The sequence below is a fragment of the Lonchura striata genome, chromosome 19 (assembly GCF_046129695.1).
Source record: "Lonchura striata isolate bLonStr1 chromosome 19, bLonStr1.mat, whole genome shotgun sequence".
Taxonomy (NCBI): Eukaryota; Metazoa; Chordata; class Aves; order Passeriformes; family Estrildidae; genus Lonchura; species Lonchura striata.
In genome coordinates, this window is record NC_134621.1 from 8,252,904 (window position 1) to 8,272,087 (window position 19,184).

A 19,184-nucleotide genomic window follows, 5' to 3' on the forward strand; every position below is an offset into this window, starting at 1 on the left:
AGTTAGAGCAAGGGCAGCTGTGTGTTGCCTAGCAGGTTAAGCCCCTCCCAAATATGAACATGACTGGTAGGAAGGGTGGGTTTGTACTTGCTGCCCTGTGAGCCTCAGCTGGTTGTTCTTGCAATGTGGGACCCCAAGAATTAATCTGTAAAATTTACACTTTGTCTCTAAAACTTGTTTCAGTTTAGTAGGTTTTTTTTTTTTTTCTGTAGGGCTGGGGGTGGATGAAGAGTTTGAACCTAAACTTTCAATTTCTTAAAAGGTAAAAGTGGGCATATATGAAAAGCAAGACCCCCATTTATACCTCAAAGACTCAAACTTGTGCTGTAGTGTGGGCTACAGGGCAAAGCCCTGGCTGTGCAGAATGGAGTTGGGTGTGCGCAGGCAGTAAACAACACACCCTCCTGGCCAAGCTGGCTGTAATTTTTCATCATGGTAAGAGTTCCTGTTTGAAAACAAAGTCTGCTTTTCAGTATTTGAGCAGGTCCTATATGTGGTGAGCAGTCAGTGCTCTGCTTTTCACTCCTGTGCTTTTCAGTAAGTTTACATGTCCTGTTTTTGCTCTGGGTTGAAGCCATCCTAAGACTAGATTGGGGAAGCTGCCTTTGCCCAGTTAACCTTCTCAAACATACTCTGTCCCCTGCATCAGGTCTGGGGATCAGAGAGGGATTTCTCTGGCCCTTCAGCTCTCTTGCTTCTGGCAGCTTGGACTAGACAATAATATTTCATCATCTTCCTTCTGAATTCACTTGCAGTTCATTTTACAGTTTCTGGTTGCAGATCTTGGCTGCAGTTGGAAAAGCAAATCATACCTAGCTACTGTTGGAAATACATCTTCAGGTAGGGTAATAAAGATCACATAGAAATTGTAGTCCCTCATAAAAGATATTTATTCAATTAAAACAAGTTATATGACAGGGAGTTTTGGCAATTTTAGTCACAATGTCTTACATCAAACAATGTGAAACTGCAACAACACACGTTTTGTTATTAGAAGCTGAATTTGACATCATGGTTGCAAACACAGCCCTGAAAACCCCTTTTGCATTTTTCAAATCATGGATGTATGCTCTAGAAAAATTTCAGTTCTGTATTGTGTGGCATTCTTTGGATGATAATGCATAATAATTGCAGAAAGTATAGGAATTGTTTGGATTATAAACACAAAAGTTCTTACAAATCATCTTTGTCACCTATGATTCTGCTTGCATACCTCCACCCCACCCCAGATTCAGATATGTCTACTAAGGAAATATTTACACAGAGAGGCAATGTAAGATTATACAGAATTTTAGACCTGGTTTTTTATCTGTGATTGTGAAGTCAGCTTTAAAATTGCTTCCATACTGACCCTGGTTTTGCAGTCTCTAGTTAATTCATGCATGGTACGTGTCAGCAACCAGTGTATGTGGTGTGCGTTCATTTTTCTGTTCCTGATTCAGGAAGAAAAATTTAGTTACACTGGACAAATTTTACTGATCAAGACTATGCAGAAATTAATTTAAAATCCTAATCTGTGGGGTAAGAAGAGAGGGATCAATTGCCATCTTTGGTTTGAAATCTTGCTTTTTGGAACTCCAAAACTATCAAAGGCCTGGCTCTAAGTTCACTCTCATAGTTCCAATTTTTTTAGTTACTTGGTTGCTATTACAGTTGTTAATTCTGATAATCTTGTTGCCTGGTAGTTACCCAGGAACAGTCCACTTTTAGTTTTAAATATGAGACTGGACAATTCCAGTGCTGTACCCTCTATGAGCACAGTGCATGCAGCACTGTACTACATAGCTTAGGTTCTTCTGATGGCTGGATCATTTTCAACCTCAATGTTGAAAGCAACAAGACCATTAAATGAAAAGCCTAAATAAAAGGTCACATTTTCATTTCCAGCAGGCACTGATTCATGATGGAGTGGCAAGATACGGAGTTCCTTTACGTGACCTCGTATAAATAAATTTCTGTCCTTGGTCCAGCCAGAAACTCTTTTGAGCTTGTCACGAATTTCAGAAATACTCCATACAGTTCCATGCAGCCACTTCATTCTCCTCTCATCTAAGGACCCCATCATCAATTTTTCAATTTTATTTTTGTGCACGATCTTATTTAAGCCATAACCCTTTCCCAGAAAAAAAGGGGTGTAGATTCTTTTCTTTCTGGTAGAAACATTTTTCATTTTGATGTCATATAAGCGTTTCAGGGTTTGAAGGGCTAAAGTTAAAATTTCATCATTCTCGGGATTAGGCTCTTTGTCTAATACTTCATCTGGCCAGTACAGCAAGGTGAGCAGAAAATAGGCACTTGATGGAAATGGTCTTGATGGTCTTTTTATTTTGAAGAATCTTAGACTGAGTTCACGAAGAATTGGCAGTGGAAGGAGTTTGGCTGATCCTGGTGCTAAGCAGGCTAATGTGATGTGGCACAAAATAAAATTGATTAAATCATTGTCCTCCAGCCTGTCCTCCTTCCTCAGAGGTTTTTCTGGATAGAAATCAAGGATCCTTTCTAGCTTTTCAGCTGACCTCTTCTCTTTGTTATCTGTTAAGAATGACAGAATATTGGTGACATTTCCTCCACCACTCCCATAAATACTCATGCGTCTCATGAGCTGAGTGTCAGGACCATTGTTGCTGTCATCATCAAGTGATGCTGAGATGAAGAATTTAGCGTATACTGCTGACTGCCTTCTCAACCATTTTCTGGGATTATGAATTTGTTCTTCCTTATCATTTTCATCATCCTTCTCTTGGTTTTTTTCTGTTTGGAAATAACTTAGTTCTTCTGAAATCCATTCCAGGGCATTGTACAGGTTCTGTTGCAAGCCTTTTAAGCGGGAATGAAGCTTTTCCCATGGTTTTTTTATGTCTTCAGGAATGTAATTTGTGGTGAGATATTTCACAAGTTCAGTATGTTCTCCCTTTGGACTTCCGTGGAATACAGGCAGTGTGGACAAAAATCGAAGAAGGCGACAACCTACTTCTACTTCTCCAAAATAGCCAGCATTGTTCATACTTTCACGTTCTTCCTTTGCTGCTTGTTGTGCAGCTCTGAAGCATTTAATAGCTTCAAGAGCAAGCAATATTTTCTCAGTGATCCTTTCAGGGGTGTCCTCTGTCATTTTATCCACGGTGAAATTAAACCATTTTCTGTAGACTTGACCTTCTGTATCCAAAATAAAAGAATCAGTTGGCAAATGTGCTTTTGCGACCTTTGCCCAGTATTCAGCATCTTCAAATTTTTCGTTGGTGTAATTTAGTCTGGCAAGCTGCTGGGCAAAAAAAGCATCTTTTCCAAAGACTTCATATGCAGCTTTTAAAACAGCAATGGCTTTTTCACAGTCTTCAGCTTCACAGACATGTTCGATGAATGGGGAGAAGAGAGTATCAGTATTGTCACCCCTGCTTCTTTTATCACGTCGAATAAACAGATGTCTGATAAACTTTAAGAATTCTTCTCGTCCAAATCTGTTTTCAAAGAGTACCTTTTCCTGAAGAAGATTCGTTGCAAGTTGACTTAGCGATTGATTCCCTGAAAGCTGATGCAGAATTTCTTTTGCAACCAGGCAATGTATTATCCGAATAGATGAAATATAAGAGGTACTTTCCCTTAGCTCAATAAAAATCATTCTTACTTGTTCACTCAAGTGATGCTTGAAATCGTATACTCTTGCTTTACTCTCTGTATATGCCCCCAGCCCCAGAAAAGCCTCACAGTGTGACAGTGAAATGTATGAATTTGGTACATAGCAGTTGAGCAGAGCAATGTAACGCATCAAGCAGGTGTCACGAGAGGACGTGTCAATGCCTTGCAGTATGTGCTCTACCATGTCAGACACATACGTTTTATTGAACTCCTCACACATCAGCACAAATGTAAGTATGAATTCTGGCTCATCATACTTCTGCTGCAGTTTTACAAGTTTGGTGTTAAACAGACTTTTCTCTGACTTTGTCAGTTTGTGACTCACTGCAACTGTGTCCAGTGGTGAAGCCTTGCAAAGCCTTTCAGGATCATTGCATCGTCTACAGCATATGAGGATGAAATAAGGCCTGGCGGTATTCATTTTCCTGGTTCCTACAGCCTCCACTAAGTCAGTCTGTAGGTCATCAAAGTACTCATCATCATAATCTTCGAGCAAGAGCAGCACAGGAAAACAGTGAGTGATTTCCTTTTCTTCGTAATCTCTAAGGGCGAGCACATGATTACAAACAGTTGAGTGCGAATATGAGGTCTTGATAACAGCACATCTAAAACGCTTTCTGTTTTTCCACAGAACTTGCCGTGCTATTGTGCTTCCACCACTCCCAGGATGGTGAAATATCTTTAGTTTAGCCACAGAATAATTGCGTCCACTTCCTCGTAAAATGCCATCCAAGAGTTTGCTTGCCTCCGCGCATGCTTCACGTTCAATGATATCCCCACAGAGTTTGTTTTCAGCAAGCCACAAGTTTTCCCACTTGATTTTTCCCCCGCGGTAAAAATTTTGTTCTATTTCTTGTTTTTGTTTTTCAGGCCAAAGATTATATTTGATATCATCACATTGGTCAGTACAAAGGATTTCTAGAGAATACAGTTTCTCTTCTTCCCGCAAGGGAAGTGTACACACGCCTCCAGTGGAAGTTGGCAGGTGTCTGGGTTGGGCTGTAGAAGGCAGCTTTGATTTGATGGTGGCATCTACGTGACTGAGCTTCATACCCACAATACTGCATTGTTCTAGTGTCTCAATGCTGCAGGATTCCTGAGCTAGACTGGCCCACTTTCTGTAATTTTCTTTGGATTCTGCAATGCAGATGATGTACTCCATGCCATTCATCTCTGTATAGAATTCCTGAAAAGTGTCCACAAGTGGTTTCTGCACTGGTGATAGCAATAGAAAAAGCACAATGAAAGAGCGCTCTGGCAGAATTTCCTCACAGATACAAGTAATTACTTTCTTCAGGTATTTTTTTTTTGTTCTAATCCACTTATTCTCATCACAAGGCTCTTCATCCCCAAGGAAGTCACTCCGCCCATTGCAGAATATCCAGCTGGTCTGATCAAACAGTTTCTGAGAGGGAGAATTATCAGTCTTAATTTCTTTGAAAAAATCCTGTAAAAAATAAGAACTTGTTTCATGGTGCTCTTTGTATTTGCTGTACAGTCCTGACACATTAGAATGTTCATCAAAATCAAAGACACAGAAAAGGTTCAAGTGCATTAAAAAGTCGATGTAGTTCAGATTTTCCTGTTCACATCTGTTTGTGACAAGGATGTACCGTAGGGAATCATCCATGTAGCTTTTGCCATCATTTAATAGAATTGATAACTTTCTTCCTAAATCTTGAGCTATTTCTGTAGATTCTTGTGTGCTGGAGAGCTCAGCTCTTTCTCTCTGAGCATCCCTGTCTGGCATGGCTTGAATGAAAGGAGTGAGCTTGTTGCGCTGCACAGATTCAGACTTTGCTCCCAGTCTCTGGTAGAGAGCTGGTTCTTTGGTCAGGGTCACCTGCTGGCTGTTTTCATTGTATTTTGGCAAATAAACTTCAAAACACTTACTCTTTACCAAGCTGAATGTTGGTTCAATGTCAACCTCCACTACAAATCTTTGTTCCTGAGAGTCTTTTGAAATCACTTCGATAAACACAGGTGGGTGAATACATTTCCTTGCAATTTCTTGTAAATTATTGCAGAAGCACTTCTCTATATAATGATCCAGTGCATCAACAAAGTCTTCTCGGTTTTTGATCTTTATGCCAACGATCTGTCCGTGTTTCCAGCCCTTGTCCTCAACACTGTCCATGACACCAAAATGGATGGTGCCATTTGTTCGAATGTTCATGCAAGCCGAAGCAAATCGTATCACTTCAGAGGCAAATTTTGATTGCAGTTGATGTTTGTTCAGTTCTGCAGCAGTGTTACAAGATTTGTATTCATGGCAAGGAATGATTAAATCACTGACCCCTGATTCTGGAGCAAGAACTGTGTCTTTCACATACTTGAAATCAGTATCCTGACTTCTAAAAGGCCGACAGTTTCTTAGGTCTAAAACTTCATCAGCACTTTGAAGCTGGGATTTCTTGTTTCTTTTTTGCTTCTTGCCAGAAGTAGGAGCCGTGTTCTCGCTGCTGGTTGTACCCACAGCACCTGAGCTGCCTCCACTCGCCGTGCCCTGAGCGGGGGCATTGCTGGCTTTGGCTGGGCCTTTCTGTGCATCTGTTCTGTTGGGGTTTTTGCTGCTGGAGTCCTCAGCTTGCTGTGCATTGTCCTGGCACTGCAAAAGTTCATTTCTCTTGTGGATTAAAATCTGGATTTGGCCTTTCTTCATTCCTATATCTTTGAGGAAAGACTCATCCAGTTCCATTAGTGCTGGACCTGTCACTTCTTCTTCATATAGTTTATCTACATACTCCTTCTTGATTCCAGTAGATTCCAGCCAACATTTGACATGGTTCTCAACCCATTCACTCACAGGTAATGTTTTGTAATCTAGAAGTTAAAATTATATATTACTAATGCAAACTAATGTTTGTTTGGCCACAGTGTTATACCAGTGACAGTGGGAGAGCAGGTCTTAACTTCACAAATACGTCATTGCTGATGACAAAGTATCCATAACCTTAATCAGAAGCAGTTCTAAACAATGGTGCAAGACTAATAAATCAGCAAAGCAGGAAACTAGGAAGGAGACTTGGAAATGATCCTCAAAGGGAGTCAAGGAAATAACCCAAAATGATTTTTGTAGGGAATTATAAGGTTTATGGGAATTGACAGGGCTGGATTCCCTAAACTGGACAGGTTTGTATAGATCATTTACCCACTTGAGTCTGATTATTTTCTCCTAAATGAGGATTGCATCAATAAATACAAACCTTAAGATGACAGGAGTACTGACTGCTCCCCACTAGAGAGAAATCCTTCGTATGCAGATAATAAAAAGCAAATTGCTACATACAAAGTAGAAATTTTCTGAAAGCAATACATACCCATTGTCTTTGGTGAAAGAAATCCTGCTGTTAATGAACAAAACCCTAGAGGGGGGGAAAAAAGTAAGTCTTCAGATTTATAGTTCAGGTTCCAGTGATAGTTCAAGCTGACATTGGTGTTCTGTTTTCTCAACTTCCTCCCCACCTTTTTGTCCAAGGTCATTTCTGTACCTCTAAAAGCCTGTTCTTGCCAGCTGTGCTGCTTTTGTGTGAAGGCAGCTGCTCCTGCCTCCGACACACATGTGGGTGTGAAAGAAATAGGGGGTTGCTGTAGAGTTTTGTGCTGACAGCTGAGCCCTACAGTTCCTTCTGTTACATACTGGAGAAAAGGAGGCCCCCACCACTATCCCTGAGGTTCTATCTGTGATAAATGGATATGATTCATGCTAACTAAATTGCAACTATATCAATATTTTAGAAAATAATGGTTATAAAATAAAAAGGAAAAGTATATGTGATGAGTGTTACAAAGCAGATGGATTTCTTTGCAGATGTTACATGTGATGCAGGATGTATTTATTGAGACAAGCAAGACCTTAAAACAGAATCAGCCTTGGGACAAACAGAGTTGGGATGACTCCCAAAGTAGAATCGGCCTTGGGATGAGCAAAGCTGGGACAATTCCAGATATGGAATCTAAAGTAGTGGTCTTGTCTATGAAATAATAAGGCTTATTTGGAACATAATGCTTACTTTACATAACACAAAGCTTAATGCACATGTACAGCTTGCCAGGTTATTCAGAGGACAGCGAGGAAGGCTGCCAGCCTTCCTTTGAAAAGACCACCAAAAATCCAGAAGACCCCTTATCAACGAGTGGAGCATGTGCTATGCAGTATAGTGACGTTGATTTCAAGAATCGAAAATAGGAGATATTACTGATCAGTATTGGCACACAGTATATAGGGTTCAATTTGGATTGCTTTGTTTCATACGTGAGGCAGGGTGAGAAACCGTCTTGTACCCCGGTAGGTTTTGTTTATGCTTTATATGAACCTTAGTCATACTTAATTAACCACTGCCAAATTTGTGTATATGCCAGATTATTCATTTATACAAAATTGCTGTTCAGTTAAAATCACTGCTAAATTCAGTTTTGTTCTTAAGTTAGACATACAGAAATTAATTCATAACGTATCTCTTACCTTTTACTCCTTTTTCTCACTTTCCCTGCCTTTTGTTCCTTCACACGTGCTTTTTCCCTCTCTTTTTTTGGCGAGTACGCTCTTCCCTGCTCCTTCTCTTTTCCCACATCTGTTCTGGTGCTTACCAGAATTTCCAAGGAGCAGTTCGACTCACTGCCCAAGCCAGCAGAATGTTTTCTGTTCAGTGCGGTGTCCTCCCCTGAGTCATGACATCCTTCCTGTGCCCAGCCTCCATTCCAGTGGTTCAGAGATGGATGGCAGCATGGACAACCTGTTGTGTACTGCAGGAGGAATGTGTTAAATGCACCTGCTCAGAGTGACATTCACAGCAGTAACCATCACCGGGATCACAGTAAAAGGTGCGCTGTGGCAGTGTTAGTGTTTCTTCTCTTAAGGTATTGTGGAGGCTCAACTCTCTGGTTCAGCTGGTGCTGCACCCCTGCACTCGTGGTGCCAAACATTGCTCTCAGCAAGTGCAAAAGGAGCAGCCACCAGTGCAGGTGGTGACTGGGGGAAGAAGAGTTCATTGCTCAGGACCAAGGCTTGGCAGGAGATGGGTTCAGCAGAAGGGAGTGGTTGGGGAGACAACAGGTTCAGGAAGAATAGAGTATGCTGGGAAAAGGCCAAGCAAGAGCACGTTAACCCTTTCTGTATCTGGTCAGCCCCGTGGCAGCCTCGGCTGAGGCACCAGCATGGCTGGAGCTTTGCTGTGAGCAGCGGCTCTGAGAGGGGAGCCTGTTACGGGACTGTCCTGATGTACTGTAGGGAAAAGGGATCCCTCAGAGTAAGTGTAAACAGGCTGGTTATGAAAATGGTGGGAGATAGATTTCCACTGACACTTGGTGCAGCATTTCCCGAGAAAGGGAGCTAAAAATGTCCCTGAAGTACTGATCGGTTAGTGCCTTTGGCCGCCTCCCAGGGCGGGGTTTGCACAGTGGGCCCGTCCCGCCCTTGTTTCCCAGTCCGCTGTGACAGCAGACGTCAGGAAAGCGTTTCAGAACGGGGAGCCTTGCCGGGGAATCGAAACTGGAACCGAGCTGAGCAGGGCTGGGGCAGCGCGGCTGGAGGGGCCCGCGGGTCCCCGGTGCCTCCTGGCTCTCTGAGCAGTCGGGGTTTGTGCTGCAGTGCGTACCCCGGGCCCCACCGTGGGCAGGGAGGGGGTGCAGCCCGGGGGTGCGGGCAGGGCTGCCCCCGCAGCCCCCGGAGCGCGGCCGGGGAGGGACGGCCTCGCTTCCAAAGCCGGGGCCAGAGGCGAAACCCGCCGGCCGAGAACGACCCCGCGGGCACGGCGGGCTTACCTTGCAGAGACTCTCCAGTGCTGCCCGCAGGGAAGGGTTTCCAGACGAAGGCAGGGAAAGGCTCCAGCACCTGCGGTGCCCTTCTGCACGGGCAGCAGTCTGAGCGCTGAGGGTGTTCTGCAGCTCCTCCTCTCTTGAAATTTATTCCGAGAATGGGGAAACTGCTTTAGACAAATATGCCTGATGAGTTATCAAGTCTCCACCCCCTTCCTAGCAGTGCTGCTGCTGGGTGGTGCTGCTGGTACAAAACCAGTACCCTTAGTCCCACTAAAAACAGCTGTCAGCATGGAGTGTGGGAAATACTTGTTCTTTGTTTTGTATTTTAAACTTTCAGATCCATCTAACTTACTGCCCTCTATATGAGCTACCTACTGACTCCAGGCCCCCTTACCAAGTAGGGGAGAGGTTGGCAGGTGTGAAAAATACATTTATGATTGGCTTTTCGCAAATGCTACAATGAATATTATATGTGTAATGTTAGAAAGTTATGCTGTATTAATTCTCTTAAGTAGTGTGTTAAATAGAGTTTTAGGTTACAACATAATGTTAAAATAGAAACTCTGTGATGCAGGATTTTTTTACTAGCTCAAGCAAGAAATGAGATAATCAAGAAATTCTTTGCACAGAGATGGCAGCAACTTGGGGCCCATAAAGAGTTAGTGCCTCCTTATCAGAAAAGACATTCTTCCACCTTCTCTCCATCTTTATGGAACCACCAGGATGAAGGAGAAAAAGTTGACAAAAACCAGAAAGTTCTTAATTTACAAGGAATTTATGCATCATGTATGAACATATGAATTTGCAACAGGCTATTGCTTTTAAGGTTATTCCTTTGTTCACAAGGCATGCTTTTTGTGACTTAGTGTCCAACAGCATCCAGACGTCCATAATTCTTTGGTTTTTATTGTCTTGTAATTGTCCTAACTCTAAATTTTCTTACTCTAATTGTATTATTATTTTTATAACCATTTTATTATTATTCAGCTTTTAAAATTTTAAAAACCAAGTGATTGGCGTTTTTCACAGCAGGGTCAAGAGGCTCCCCAGCCCAGCCCTTTGTGCCACTGGGGCTTAGGAAGGCTGGGCTGCAGCGGAACTCTCTTAGTGTCTTTCTGTTTCCTGTAAATCACGTGCTCAGCTCAGTTTCACCAAAACCATTTTTTTATGGGTATTTCTTTATCACACAGCAGCACAAAGTCCTGCCATTTTATCTCACACATGCACTTGCCTCAGCCACCAGGCTGGAGAGGGCTGGTGCCAGGGGACTGTCAGAGTAACAAACGAGGTTCTTGGGCCTTCAGGGAGGCTCCCCCCTACCTGAACAACTCCTGCATCCTCTGTTGGATCAACAGGCAGGGAATGGTTGGAGCAGGCTCAAAAACGGGCACGTGTCCCTTGCCGAGGGAGGCAGGACCAGGCTGCTGCAGGCCTTGGCCCCTTCCCTGCTCAGTCCTGCCAGCTCCTGGGTTCCCTGGGCACACATAGGCACTAAAAGCTGTGGGGTTTTAATCTGAGTCTTTATTTAGTAGATTTATAAAAGACCTTTTACATGAGGAATACAAAAATATGAAATAGGCTTTGAATCTTTTTAGGTAAAATTACCATTGTTTTTTCAAGCTTTAGAACATGTAACCTGCACAGTTTGGCATCTGTGGTAAATTGCTCTCACACATTGTAAAAGTAGGAAAAAAACATCCTGTAAAGTATCTCCAGAAAAATAGCTGTACATACCCCATCATACATGGGGTATTACTAGCAATAATTTATTTAAGACACAATGGCACAGTCATACAAATTCTTTCTAATTTCTCCTTTAATTAATTCCATTGAAAGATGCAGTATCACTTTCCTCTTCCACTTGTTATCTGATGATTAAATATAAACACAAAACTGATTAAGACTGATTTGGCATGCTTCATACTTGTACCATGTGGATTTGATACCACTTTGTAGTAAAAATTAAATAAATATAAATACATTAAATAAATATATTGTAAAAGAACACCCAGTTACATTAGAATTCAGCATTTCTTCATCCTAGCACAAGTGACACTTTGTCACAGCTTCAGGGCCCATGTAAAGAAATACTGCACCTTTAACCACACAGGCTCCCATGGATGGAATCACCAGCCCACACGCACAGGAAATGGGGTTCTACAGCTCTGTGGCACCCCTTAAACACTGCCCCGATTTCACTGCTCTGAACAGCTCTTGGTTCCTGTTTAGCTCTTTTTCCTAGGACTCATCTCACCCCTGGCTCTGTGGCTGTGGCCTTTTCTTAGCCCTCGAGGGACATTTGTAGTTGGTGAGTCACAGGCAGCTCCAGCGTCCATCGGTGTTTGCTGCAGGTACTTGAGCAGATCATGAGTTAAGTGGAGGATTGTTCAACCTGTTCTGTGAATACTGCTTCATATTAAAAAGGCTTATTTTCAGAGTAGGAAAACCTTGAATTGATGTTTCAAGTCAGTATTTTTTAAAACTGCTTCTGCTCAAGTATAGGGGACTAACTTTCCAGAGTAGTACTGGTTAAACAGAAATGGTACTTTCATACCATTTTTTGGATAATCATGAACGATTCCCTTTACAATCACTGTGGTGTGCCTAATGTGGCAGCAGTGCAATGGCAGGTTCAGATAGTTTGCGACAACCAAAAGCTCCTTTTGCACATCTCAGTCGCAAGTAATTTTGTTATTTCAATCACTGAAGTTGACTTTTTTTTTGTAGTAAAACACATCCATTACAAAATCACGTACAGTACAGGGATATTGGGTGACAGTTATATCCAGCTTTTGCTCTTCATTTCCACAGTCTTGAAAACTGCCTTGGAGTCAGTAACTCCATCCCCAGGGTTTGTTGCTTTACCACTCGTGCCCTGAACTCCACCATCTCCTGATCCAGCACAGCCACAGGTACAAGGCACTTTTTGCAAGCTTGGTTTCTTCAGGGAGAGAGAATTCAGCTCTATGATCCCATTTTTCCCTGCTAAGGGTAGGCCTGTGCTTGGAATGTTGGTCCCAGAGAAGAAAGTTCCATCCCTCTCCTCTCAAACCATGTCTCCTGTAAGGCTCAGCTCTGCAGAGTCCTCAGCATAGTAATGCTGGAATAGTCTTTCTTGGCAGCAAATGTGCATAGCGTGGTAGGTGTGCAGGAGCAGGCGAGGGAAACGAGCTGTGAAGTAACACACAAATTCATCTGGGATGGAGCCCAGGGTCTCCTGCACTTCAGGAGGCAGTTCCCTGTAATGGTGCTTCTGTGGAGGAAAACAGAAGAGGGAAAGCTCAGTCAGAGAGAGTTTGTTCAGAAACCTATTGTGAACAGAGCTGTTGGTGTTCCTGGACACAGTAACCCTTACTGGGCTCTTGTATCAGGGTCTGATACAGGCTGGCAACAACAGCAGCCAGAGGCAGGAACCCAGAGTGCACAAGGAAAAGACTCCTTTACCTTATTTCTCATCGCCCTCAGAAGGTCCCGGACAGAGCCACCTTTATAGGATCTGAATTTTCGAAGATCTGCAAGAGAAACAATTTTTTGTGTTGTGATGCAGTTTTAGGTGCTGGGGTGTATGGCTGCAGCCACAGATCCTTGTAGGTGTGTTTCAGGACATAAACATGTACTTGCATTTGAAGAAACACTTTACTGACAAGTAACAGTGATGTGCCAAAACTGAAAGAGTGTCAGCCTTATTTTCCTGTCCCAGCAAACTGGGAACAACAGTTGATTCCCACTCTGACAAAATGCTGTCCATTACCTGTCTGAAGAGGAACAGTGATGTGCTCTCTCCAGTCCATTTTCACCACTTCTCTTCCACCTCTTTCTAACTGCTTGACTATTGGACCATCTAAAGATTCTTTCTCTATTCGGTCACTGACGTCCTGGAAGAGACATTCAGATTATTTCTAGTTTTATTTCCAAGTTTTTTCCCAATATTTTCCAATTGCTGCTTCTGGTCCATTAGAGCCTGTCTTGGTAGTAAAGTTAGAATCCCACTTCATTCCATGACAGTGCTGTGGAATAGGATACAGAAGCCTCTGCCCAAGCCTTTTTAGCACAGAGGAGATAAGGCTGGAAAGGATCTCAAGGCCTCCGCCACTTCCCACCCCACATCAGGATTCAGTGCTTGTTCACTCCTGCTCTTGAAAACCCTCCTGGCCATGCTCTCTGTGGATACTGCAGCTGCTAGAGGAGACCTTCCTCCCACCAGCTGACCTTGGTAACATCAGCTCTGGCTCCCTCTGAAAGATCTGCTGTAAGACTAGGCCAATTGCTTAGGAGCTCCACCCAGGTTTTACAACTGGGCTGTCTCCTCACAGTAATGCTGTGGATTCTATGACCTCAGGCACAAAAGAGACACTGAATTCAAGACCCCTACCAGTCTACAGGAGCCCTGAAAACTGAGAGGAAAGGTCACCACAAACCTGAAAGAACTGGAGCTGTTTTTCCAGACTCCAAAAGAAGGGGTGTTTGAGCACACAACTGGCAGATGGCCGTTTCTGAGGGTCCATGTTTATCATCTGCTCTATTAAATCATGAGCAACAATGTCTTCTGCAAGGAAGAGTGTACATGGAAATTATTTTATTTTCTCTATGTTCTTAGACTGTAGTGAAAAGTAAAATTATGTGATTTTATAATATTTTGTACTTCAGAAATTCATTATGGCCTCTACTTCCTCCTGTCCTGCTAGTTCAAGAGCTGCCCTCACAGATGTGCTAGGCAACCAACAGAAAGACTATCAAAGACTAAGAATATCAAAGTTCAGCTCTCTCTTCCTTTAAATACAGGAAGTAACTTCACAGTCAAGACTGCAGAGTTGCTCTGGGGTACTAACTCCAAGAACTTTAGACCCTTTACTTCAGGAGGACCTGAGGAGTACAACTTTCCTCTCTGCCAGGCTGAGAGTAACTGTGGGCCTTGGTTGTGTCACTGGTGTTGGTGTTCAGCAGCCTGGGCCCTCAGTGATCCTGCAGTGCAGGGATCCCTGCAGTCCTTACCGTGCCTCCCTGCATCCAGAGCCTCCAGGCTGTATGCTCCCAGCAGGATGTTGGCTTGCCGCTGCAGGGACTTGCCAAAGGGATGGCCACCTTCAGACACCACATAATAGAAGACACAGCCAGCTGAAAAGATGTCCACGGTGTACGTCTGCAAAGAAACAGCCTTCACTAGCAGCGACATCTTTTCCCCCTGAAAGCTCTGATGCTCACAGGGTGGTTATTTCGCATCTGAGAGCAGAAGGAAATTTTCCAACTCGCAGATTTAAGCTGCAAGGCAGCCTGGGGGCCAGGACCAAATGCTGCCAATTTTAGGGTCTGGCCTGGTCCTGGGCAGCCTGGGAAGGGTGAGGACTTACAGGGTTCTCTTTGCAGTCTTCACTCAGCATCTCTGGGGCGATCCAGCCTTCAGTGCCCGGCACGCCCGAGCGGCGGCTGAAGCTGTGCCTGCCCACCGCCAGCTTCTTGCACAGCCCAAAGTCTGAAATCATGGCCTTGACTTTCCCGTGAGCGTTGGGCATCGAGATGAGGATGTTGTGGGGCTTCAGGTCCCTGTGGACTGTTACAAACACCCACTTATCCACTCAGGCGGTCCCAACAATCTTTGTAAATTTTTAAATGGATCTTTCATAAGGCTGAACCGCTATTCATGAAATCAAAGTCATAACTGCAAATGCTTTTCATTGGTAATTTCATTTTTTTTTCATTCCACCATCTAAAAACTATCCCAATCTAAAAACTTCAGCACCCTGCACCAACAGTAAGGACTTGCTTTAGAACTCCAGGGCTGCAGAATGTTGCAGGGACAAAGCCAATGTCAAATCATAGAACCACAGAATGGTTTGGGTACAAAGGGACCTCAAAGATGATCTCATTTCAACTCCCCTGCCATAGGTCACCTTCCAATAGGCCAGATGAACAGAACCAGACCAGTTTCTCTTTATTTTACAGCTAAGAAAATAGTAGTTCTCCATCCAGTCCTGAAAGGAGAGGCATTCTTACCAATATTCAGGGAGTGCAGGTAAGCTAGCCCAGAGGTTGTCTGCTGCAGGAGAGTGATGGGTTGTAAGCCATGGTGGCTGAAGGCCTTCTGCTCAACGTACTGCAACAGAGAACCAGGAGAGTCAGCCACAGCACTGCTTAGAAGCTGTATAAATAATAAATCCATGCACTTCACCCACCAAAAGAGCTGTGTCTGGATAAATTGTGCTAGCTGGTAACACACAGCAAAGAGCTTTTTTTTTTTGGCTGAAGATGATGATCTCTAGTCTCATTTAAAGCTAGAATTCTGTATAGCACTGTGCTCCAGAAAGAAGAACAGTTTTCAAAGTCTGCATGGTGGAGGGGGGATGACTAGGAGTCCTTCACAAGAAGTTAAAAATCAAAGGACAACAGCTTCTGTCCATAAATCAGTCCAGGGTTAGGGATGTCTTTCTACAGCTCTGAAAACCCCCCTGTCCTAGGAACATGGAATTGTCACAGAGGTGACAGTGGGAGTAAATGGAACATCCCCTGTGTCAGGCACTTCAGCAACTTAAGCTCAAGGGAGGTGAAGGCCTCGCAGGGAGAAGATGCTGGCAGCCCTGGCGGTCACCTCCTGCAGGGTGGCAGCGCACAGCTCGATGGCGATGTACTGGAACTGCCGGTCCCGCTCCATGCAGAAGTAGCGGATCACGTTTGGGTGCTCGTCGGACTCGCGCAGCAGCTGCACCTCCCGGTCTGCAAAGCTGAAGCACTCGGGGAGAATCCTCTTCACTGCCACATCACGGTTATCAAAGGAGCCCCTGCAGCCAGGGAGAGAAAGCACAACAGCCCTTCACACTCTGAAGCCAGACCATGTACAGAAAACATGACAACAGAAACCATTGTAGAGGCCAATGAACGCATTTCCTATCCTGGAAACAAGTACATTTGGCCAGTAAACGCTTCTTAGGGAAGTAGTTTTTGCTAGTGAAGAGAATGCATGAAAATATTCCAGACACATGCAGAAAGTTTCATTTCTGTTCATAGTAGATGTGAGGGCTTTTATAAAAAAAAATTAAAAGAACCTAAAACAAACACAGCATTGGTCTGTTTAATGCACACATTCTTTTCTACCTGTAAACAATTGTCCCTTCAGCACCATGTCCCAGTACATCTTTAGGGTTAAACGAAATCTTGCCAACAATCACTCGGTTTGCTTCTTCATCTGAACAAGAAAAGAAAATCAAGCACTGGTTTAGGATGGGGCAAGGCAGCCTTTTACAACTGCACAGACTTTGGGACCAGTCTGTAAAAGTCTTTTAGCTCATGTTTAAATTTAACACACATATGATCAAAAGAAATAAACATGTCCACACTGGTGCTTACTCTGAGTAGGCAAACAGTCTGGGGTGACCCAATGAGCTGACATCAAGAATCAAAACACATTTACACACACCTTATGGCTCATGTTTGTGAGAAATGAGTGGTTCTCAGCAACCAAACTCTTCCTAAAAGTTGATGTTGCATTTAGAAAATGCTGGCTGAAAGTAATGGAAGGGGGCTTAGTAGCCTTTGAAGGGACAATGAGTGCACAGGAAGACCAGGCAGGAAGGTTGTGCTGCTTCATCCCCATTTCTTGAGTCAAGTTAATCATCTTAATACATGTTTTTATTTAAATTAGTATCTCCCTGGAAAGGCTGCAAGTGACAGGAACACACTGCCCTGGGCAGCACAAGCCCGCAGCTGGCTGTTACTGTGAAGCAACAATCCTGCTGAGGTGCAGGGCTCAGCCTGAATGGTTCTTTTCATCTTGCTGAGCTATGAAGGAGCATCGACAACTATTCTACTGTACCATCACACAGACTGGGGAAACAGAAACACAATAAACCACACTGAGTCAGCTTTACCTCCCTCTTCTTGCTCAGTGGAGAGGCAGCTCCCAACATCGGATGTGGAGATGTTGGAATAGGCAGAGTGGTTTGATGCACGGGGGGACAGGTTTGGGGTGCTGGCAGCTGAGCTCTCCGTCCGGCCACACGACGTGTCCAGGAAATCTGCCTCGGGCGGGAGGTCACTGGCAGCACCGAAGGGCAGCTTCTGTTGCTGCAGGAGCTGGATCTTCTCTTCCAGCTGATGCTGCCTCTGCTGCTGCTGGTGGACACTCTGTGATAAAGGGTCTCAGTGAAGATTTGGCAGTCAGGTCGTGCAAGGGAACTCTACAGCTACTGGGGAGCTACTTTTAAAAGGTGGGAGCCAAACTCTCCTGCCCTGTTCCTGCCAACCACACAGGCTGGGGAACGTTCACTCACAATTTCTATTTCATTCTGGACTTCCATGGCCAACATGAGAAATCACACGGCTTGGTTAAAAAAGCTGTTACAAGGTTGACCAGGAGTCTTTAAACCACAGAAAGATAAAGGCTTTGATCTAAAACTTGGAAAATCTGACAGTGGTTCAGGTGAGGACGACAGGAGTGAAGCCAGTAGTGCTGAGATCATATCAAAAAAGAGTAATAGCTACAAAAACCACAACTGGTGGATGGAAAAGAAAACCTCTCCAGAGCTGGCACACATGGCCAAAGAAATCCCCGTTAAGTTAAACTTGTGCCTTTGTTCCCCAGTGCACATCTGTGAAGAGGGAAATATCTCTAGAGTCTCTCACTAACTCCTGAATCATTTCTGGGCTCTAGAACATTCCTGATGTTCCCAACACTCAAGAGCACATCAAGCCAGGTCAGCATTACCATTGGGTAGGTGATGATAAAAGCCACCCAGCCCACAAGCAGGAAAGTGCTGAGGATGATCGTGGCCATGTCCTTCAGCATGGAGTCCACTGGAGCCTCTGGCCGTGGGATGGGCCGAGCAGGAGTCTCCTCGATATCCTTTGGAGCAGCTGGAGGCCCTTCTGTTGAGGAACCTTCAACAATATCAATGACCTGAGGCAAAGAAAGCTCTGTTAGCTCAGTATCTCTGTGGGTAATGAGGCATTCATAGCCAGCCTTTTTGCTACATCATTTTTAGTCATTTCTAAACCTACCCAAGTCAAAGTTTGCATGTGGGGAAAAAAAAGCAGTAGAAAGGCTTAATTCTGAAACAAGGAATGCCATTTCCTCATACCAGTGATTCTATGTGCTAAGTACATGAACATCTGACACAAAAAATGTGAAGTAATTCCATGCATTTTCCTTCCCCAACTTCCACTCCTGTATATTCTTTTCTCATGCAGTAAGATAACTATTTTCATCACAAACCTCTTCAAGAGTGGCTTTCTCAGAGTCAGCTGGAATCACATTTTCAGGTCTCTTTGGTAAGTTGCTTGGGAATTTCTCCAGGATCTTTGTGGGGGCAGATAATGGTGTTTCATGGTGTCCTTTAAATAAAATACATTTGTTGAAACAGAAAGTTGTCCTTTTTTAGGAAAGATATCCTTGATTGCAGCATCTTTGCTGAAGAGTGAGAACATCACAAAACATGATGCTCATGTATAGAGCAGGAAAGAAAAAGGAGAGGGAAAATGGAGGGCAGAGGTCGCTGAGAGCTGCAGAGAAACATTAACTGCTTCAGGGAACTGCCTGACATACAGGACAGAGGCTATTAGCAGGGAAAGGCGTCATGGGAAGAGAAAGATGGCACTTAAAAAAGCTGAAAGTTGCACACTGTCCTTGCCCCAGAGCTCCTGTCACATACATCACTCAATTATCACCAATCATTAAACTGAACCTCAGACAGTTCCTCATTTTTGAAGCAAATTTGAAAATGCACTGAAAAGTCAATTCCAAAATTCAGGGACTTGGGACACACAGGACAGGCTGAGAATTAATAAACATTATCTTCAGC

The 19,184-nt window shown here is 43.8% G+C and overlaps 2 protein-coding genes across 5 annotated transcripts in view; both read right to left on the bottom strand.

Annotated features, from left to right (window-relative positions):
• Nucleotides 1-9,574, bottom strand: part of LOC110474266 (sterile alpha motif domain-containing protein 9-like) — an 11,900-nt gene extending 2,326 nt beyond the window's left edge. The window contains exons 1-4 of one of the 4 annotated variants that reach the window (XM_021537562.3): nucleotides 9,400-9,574; nucleotides 8,227-8,382; nucleotides 6,957-7,001; nucleotides 873-6,459 (exon numbers count right to left, since the gene is read on the bottom strand). In XM_021537562.3, the coding sequence (XP_021393237.2) occupies nucleotides 1,787-6,459; nucleotides 6,957-6,960 (4,677 nt within the window). In that variant the 5' untranslated portion in view covers nucleotides 6,961-7,001; nucleotides 8,227-8,382; nucleotides 9,400-9,574 and the 3' untranslated portion in view covers nucleotides 873-1,786. Of the gene's footprint in view, nucleotides 1-872; nucleotides 6,460-6,956; nucleotides 7,189-8,101; nucleotides 8,383-9,399 lie in introns of those variants that run through there. The other 3 variants (XM_077787382.1, XR_013340949.1, XM_031506387.2) reach the window with 3 other exon arrangements.
• A 1,323-nt stretch (nucleotides 9,575-10,897) lies between these two features.
• Nucleotides 10,898-19,184, bottom strand: part of ERN1 (endoplasmic reticulum to nucleus signaling 1) — a 31,766-nt gene continuing 23,479 nt past the window's right edge. Inside the window, exons 11-22 of the mRNA XM_021537523.2 lie at nucleotides 18,599-18,717; nucleotides 18,092-18,283; nucleotides 17,256-17,511; nucleotides 16,483-16,573; nucleotides 15,980-16,169; nucleotides 15,388-15,487; nucleotides 14,745-14,944; nucleotides 14,389-14,536; nucleotides 13,815-13,942; nucleotides 13,148-13,271; nucleotides 12,841-12,908; nucleotides 10,898-12,649 (exon numbers count right to left, since the gene is read on the bottom strand). Of these exons, the coding sequence (XP_021393198.2) occupies nucleotides 12,443-12,649; nucleotides 12,841-12,908; nucleotides 13,148-13,271; nucleotides 13,815-13,942; nucleotides 14,389-14,536; nucleotides 14,745-14,944; nucleotides 15,388-15,487; nucleotides 15,980-16,169; nucleotides 16,483-16,573; nucleotides 17,256-17,511; nucleotides 18,092-18,283; nucleotides 18,599-18,717 (1,823 nt within the window). The 3' untranslated portion in view covers nucleotides 10,898-12,442. The remainder of the gene's footprint in view (nucleotides 12,650-12,840; nucleotides 12,909-13,147; nucleotides 13,272-13,814; nucleotides 13,943-14,388; nucleotides 14,537-14,744; nucleotides 14,945-15,387; nucleotides 15,488-15,979; nucleotides 16,170-16,482; nucleotides 16,574-17,255; nucleotides 17,512-18,091; nucleotides 18,284-18,598; nucleotides 18,718-19,184) is intronic.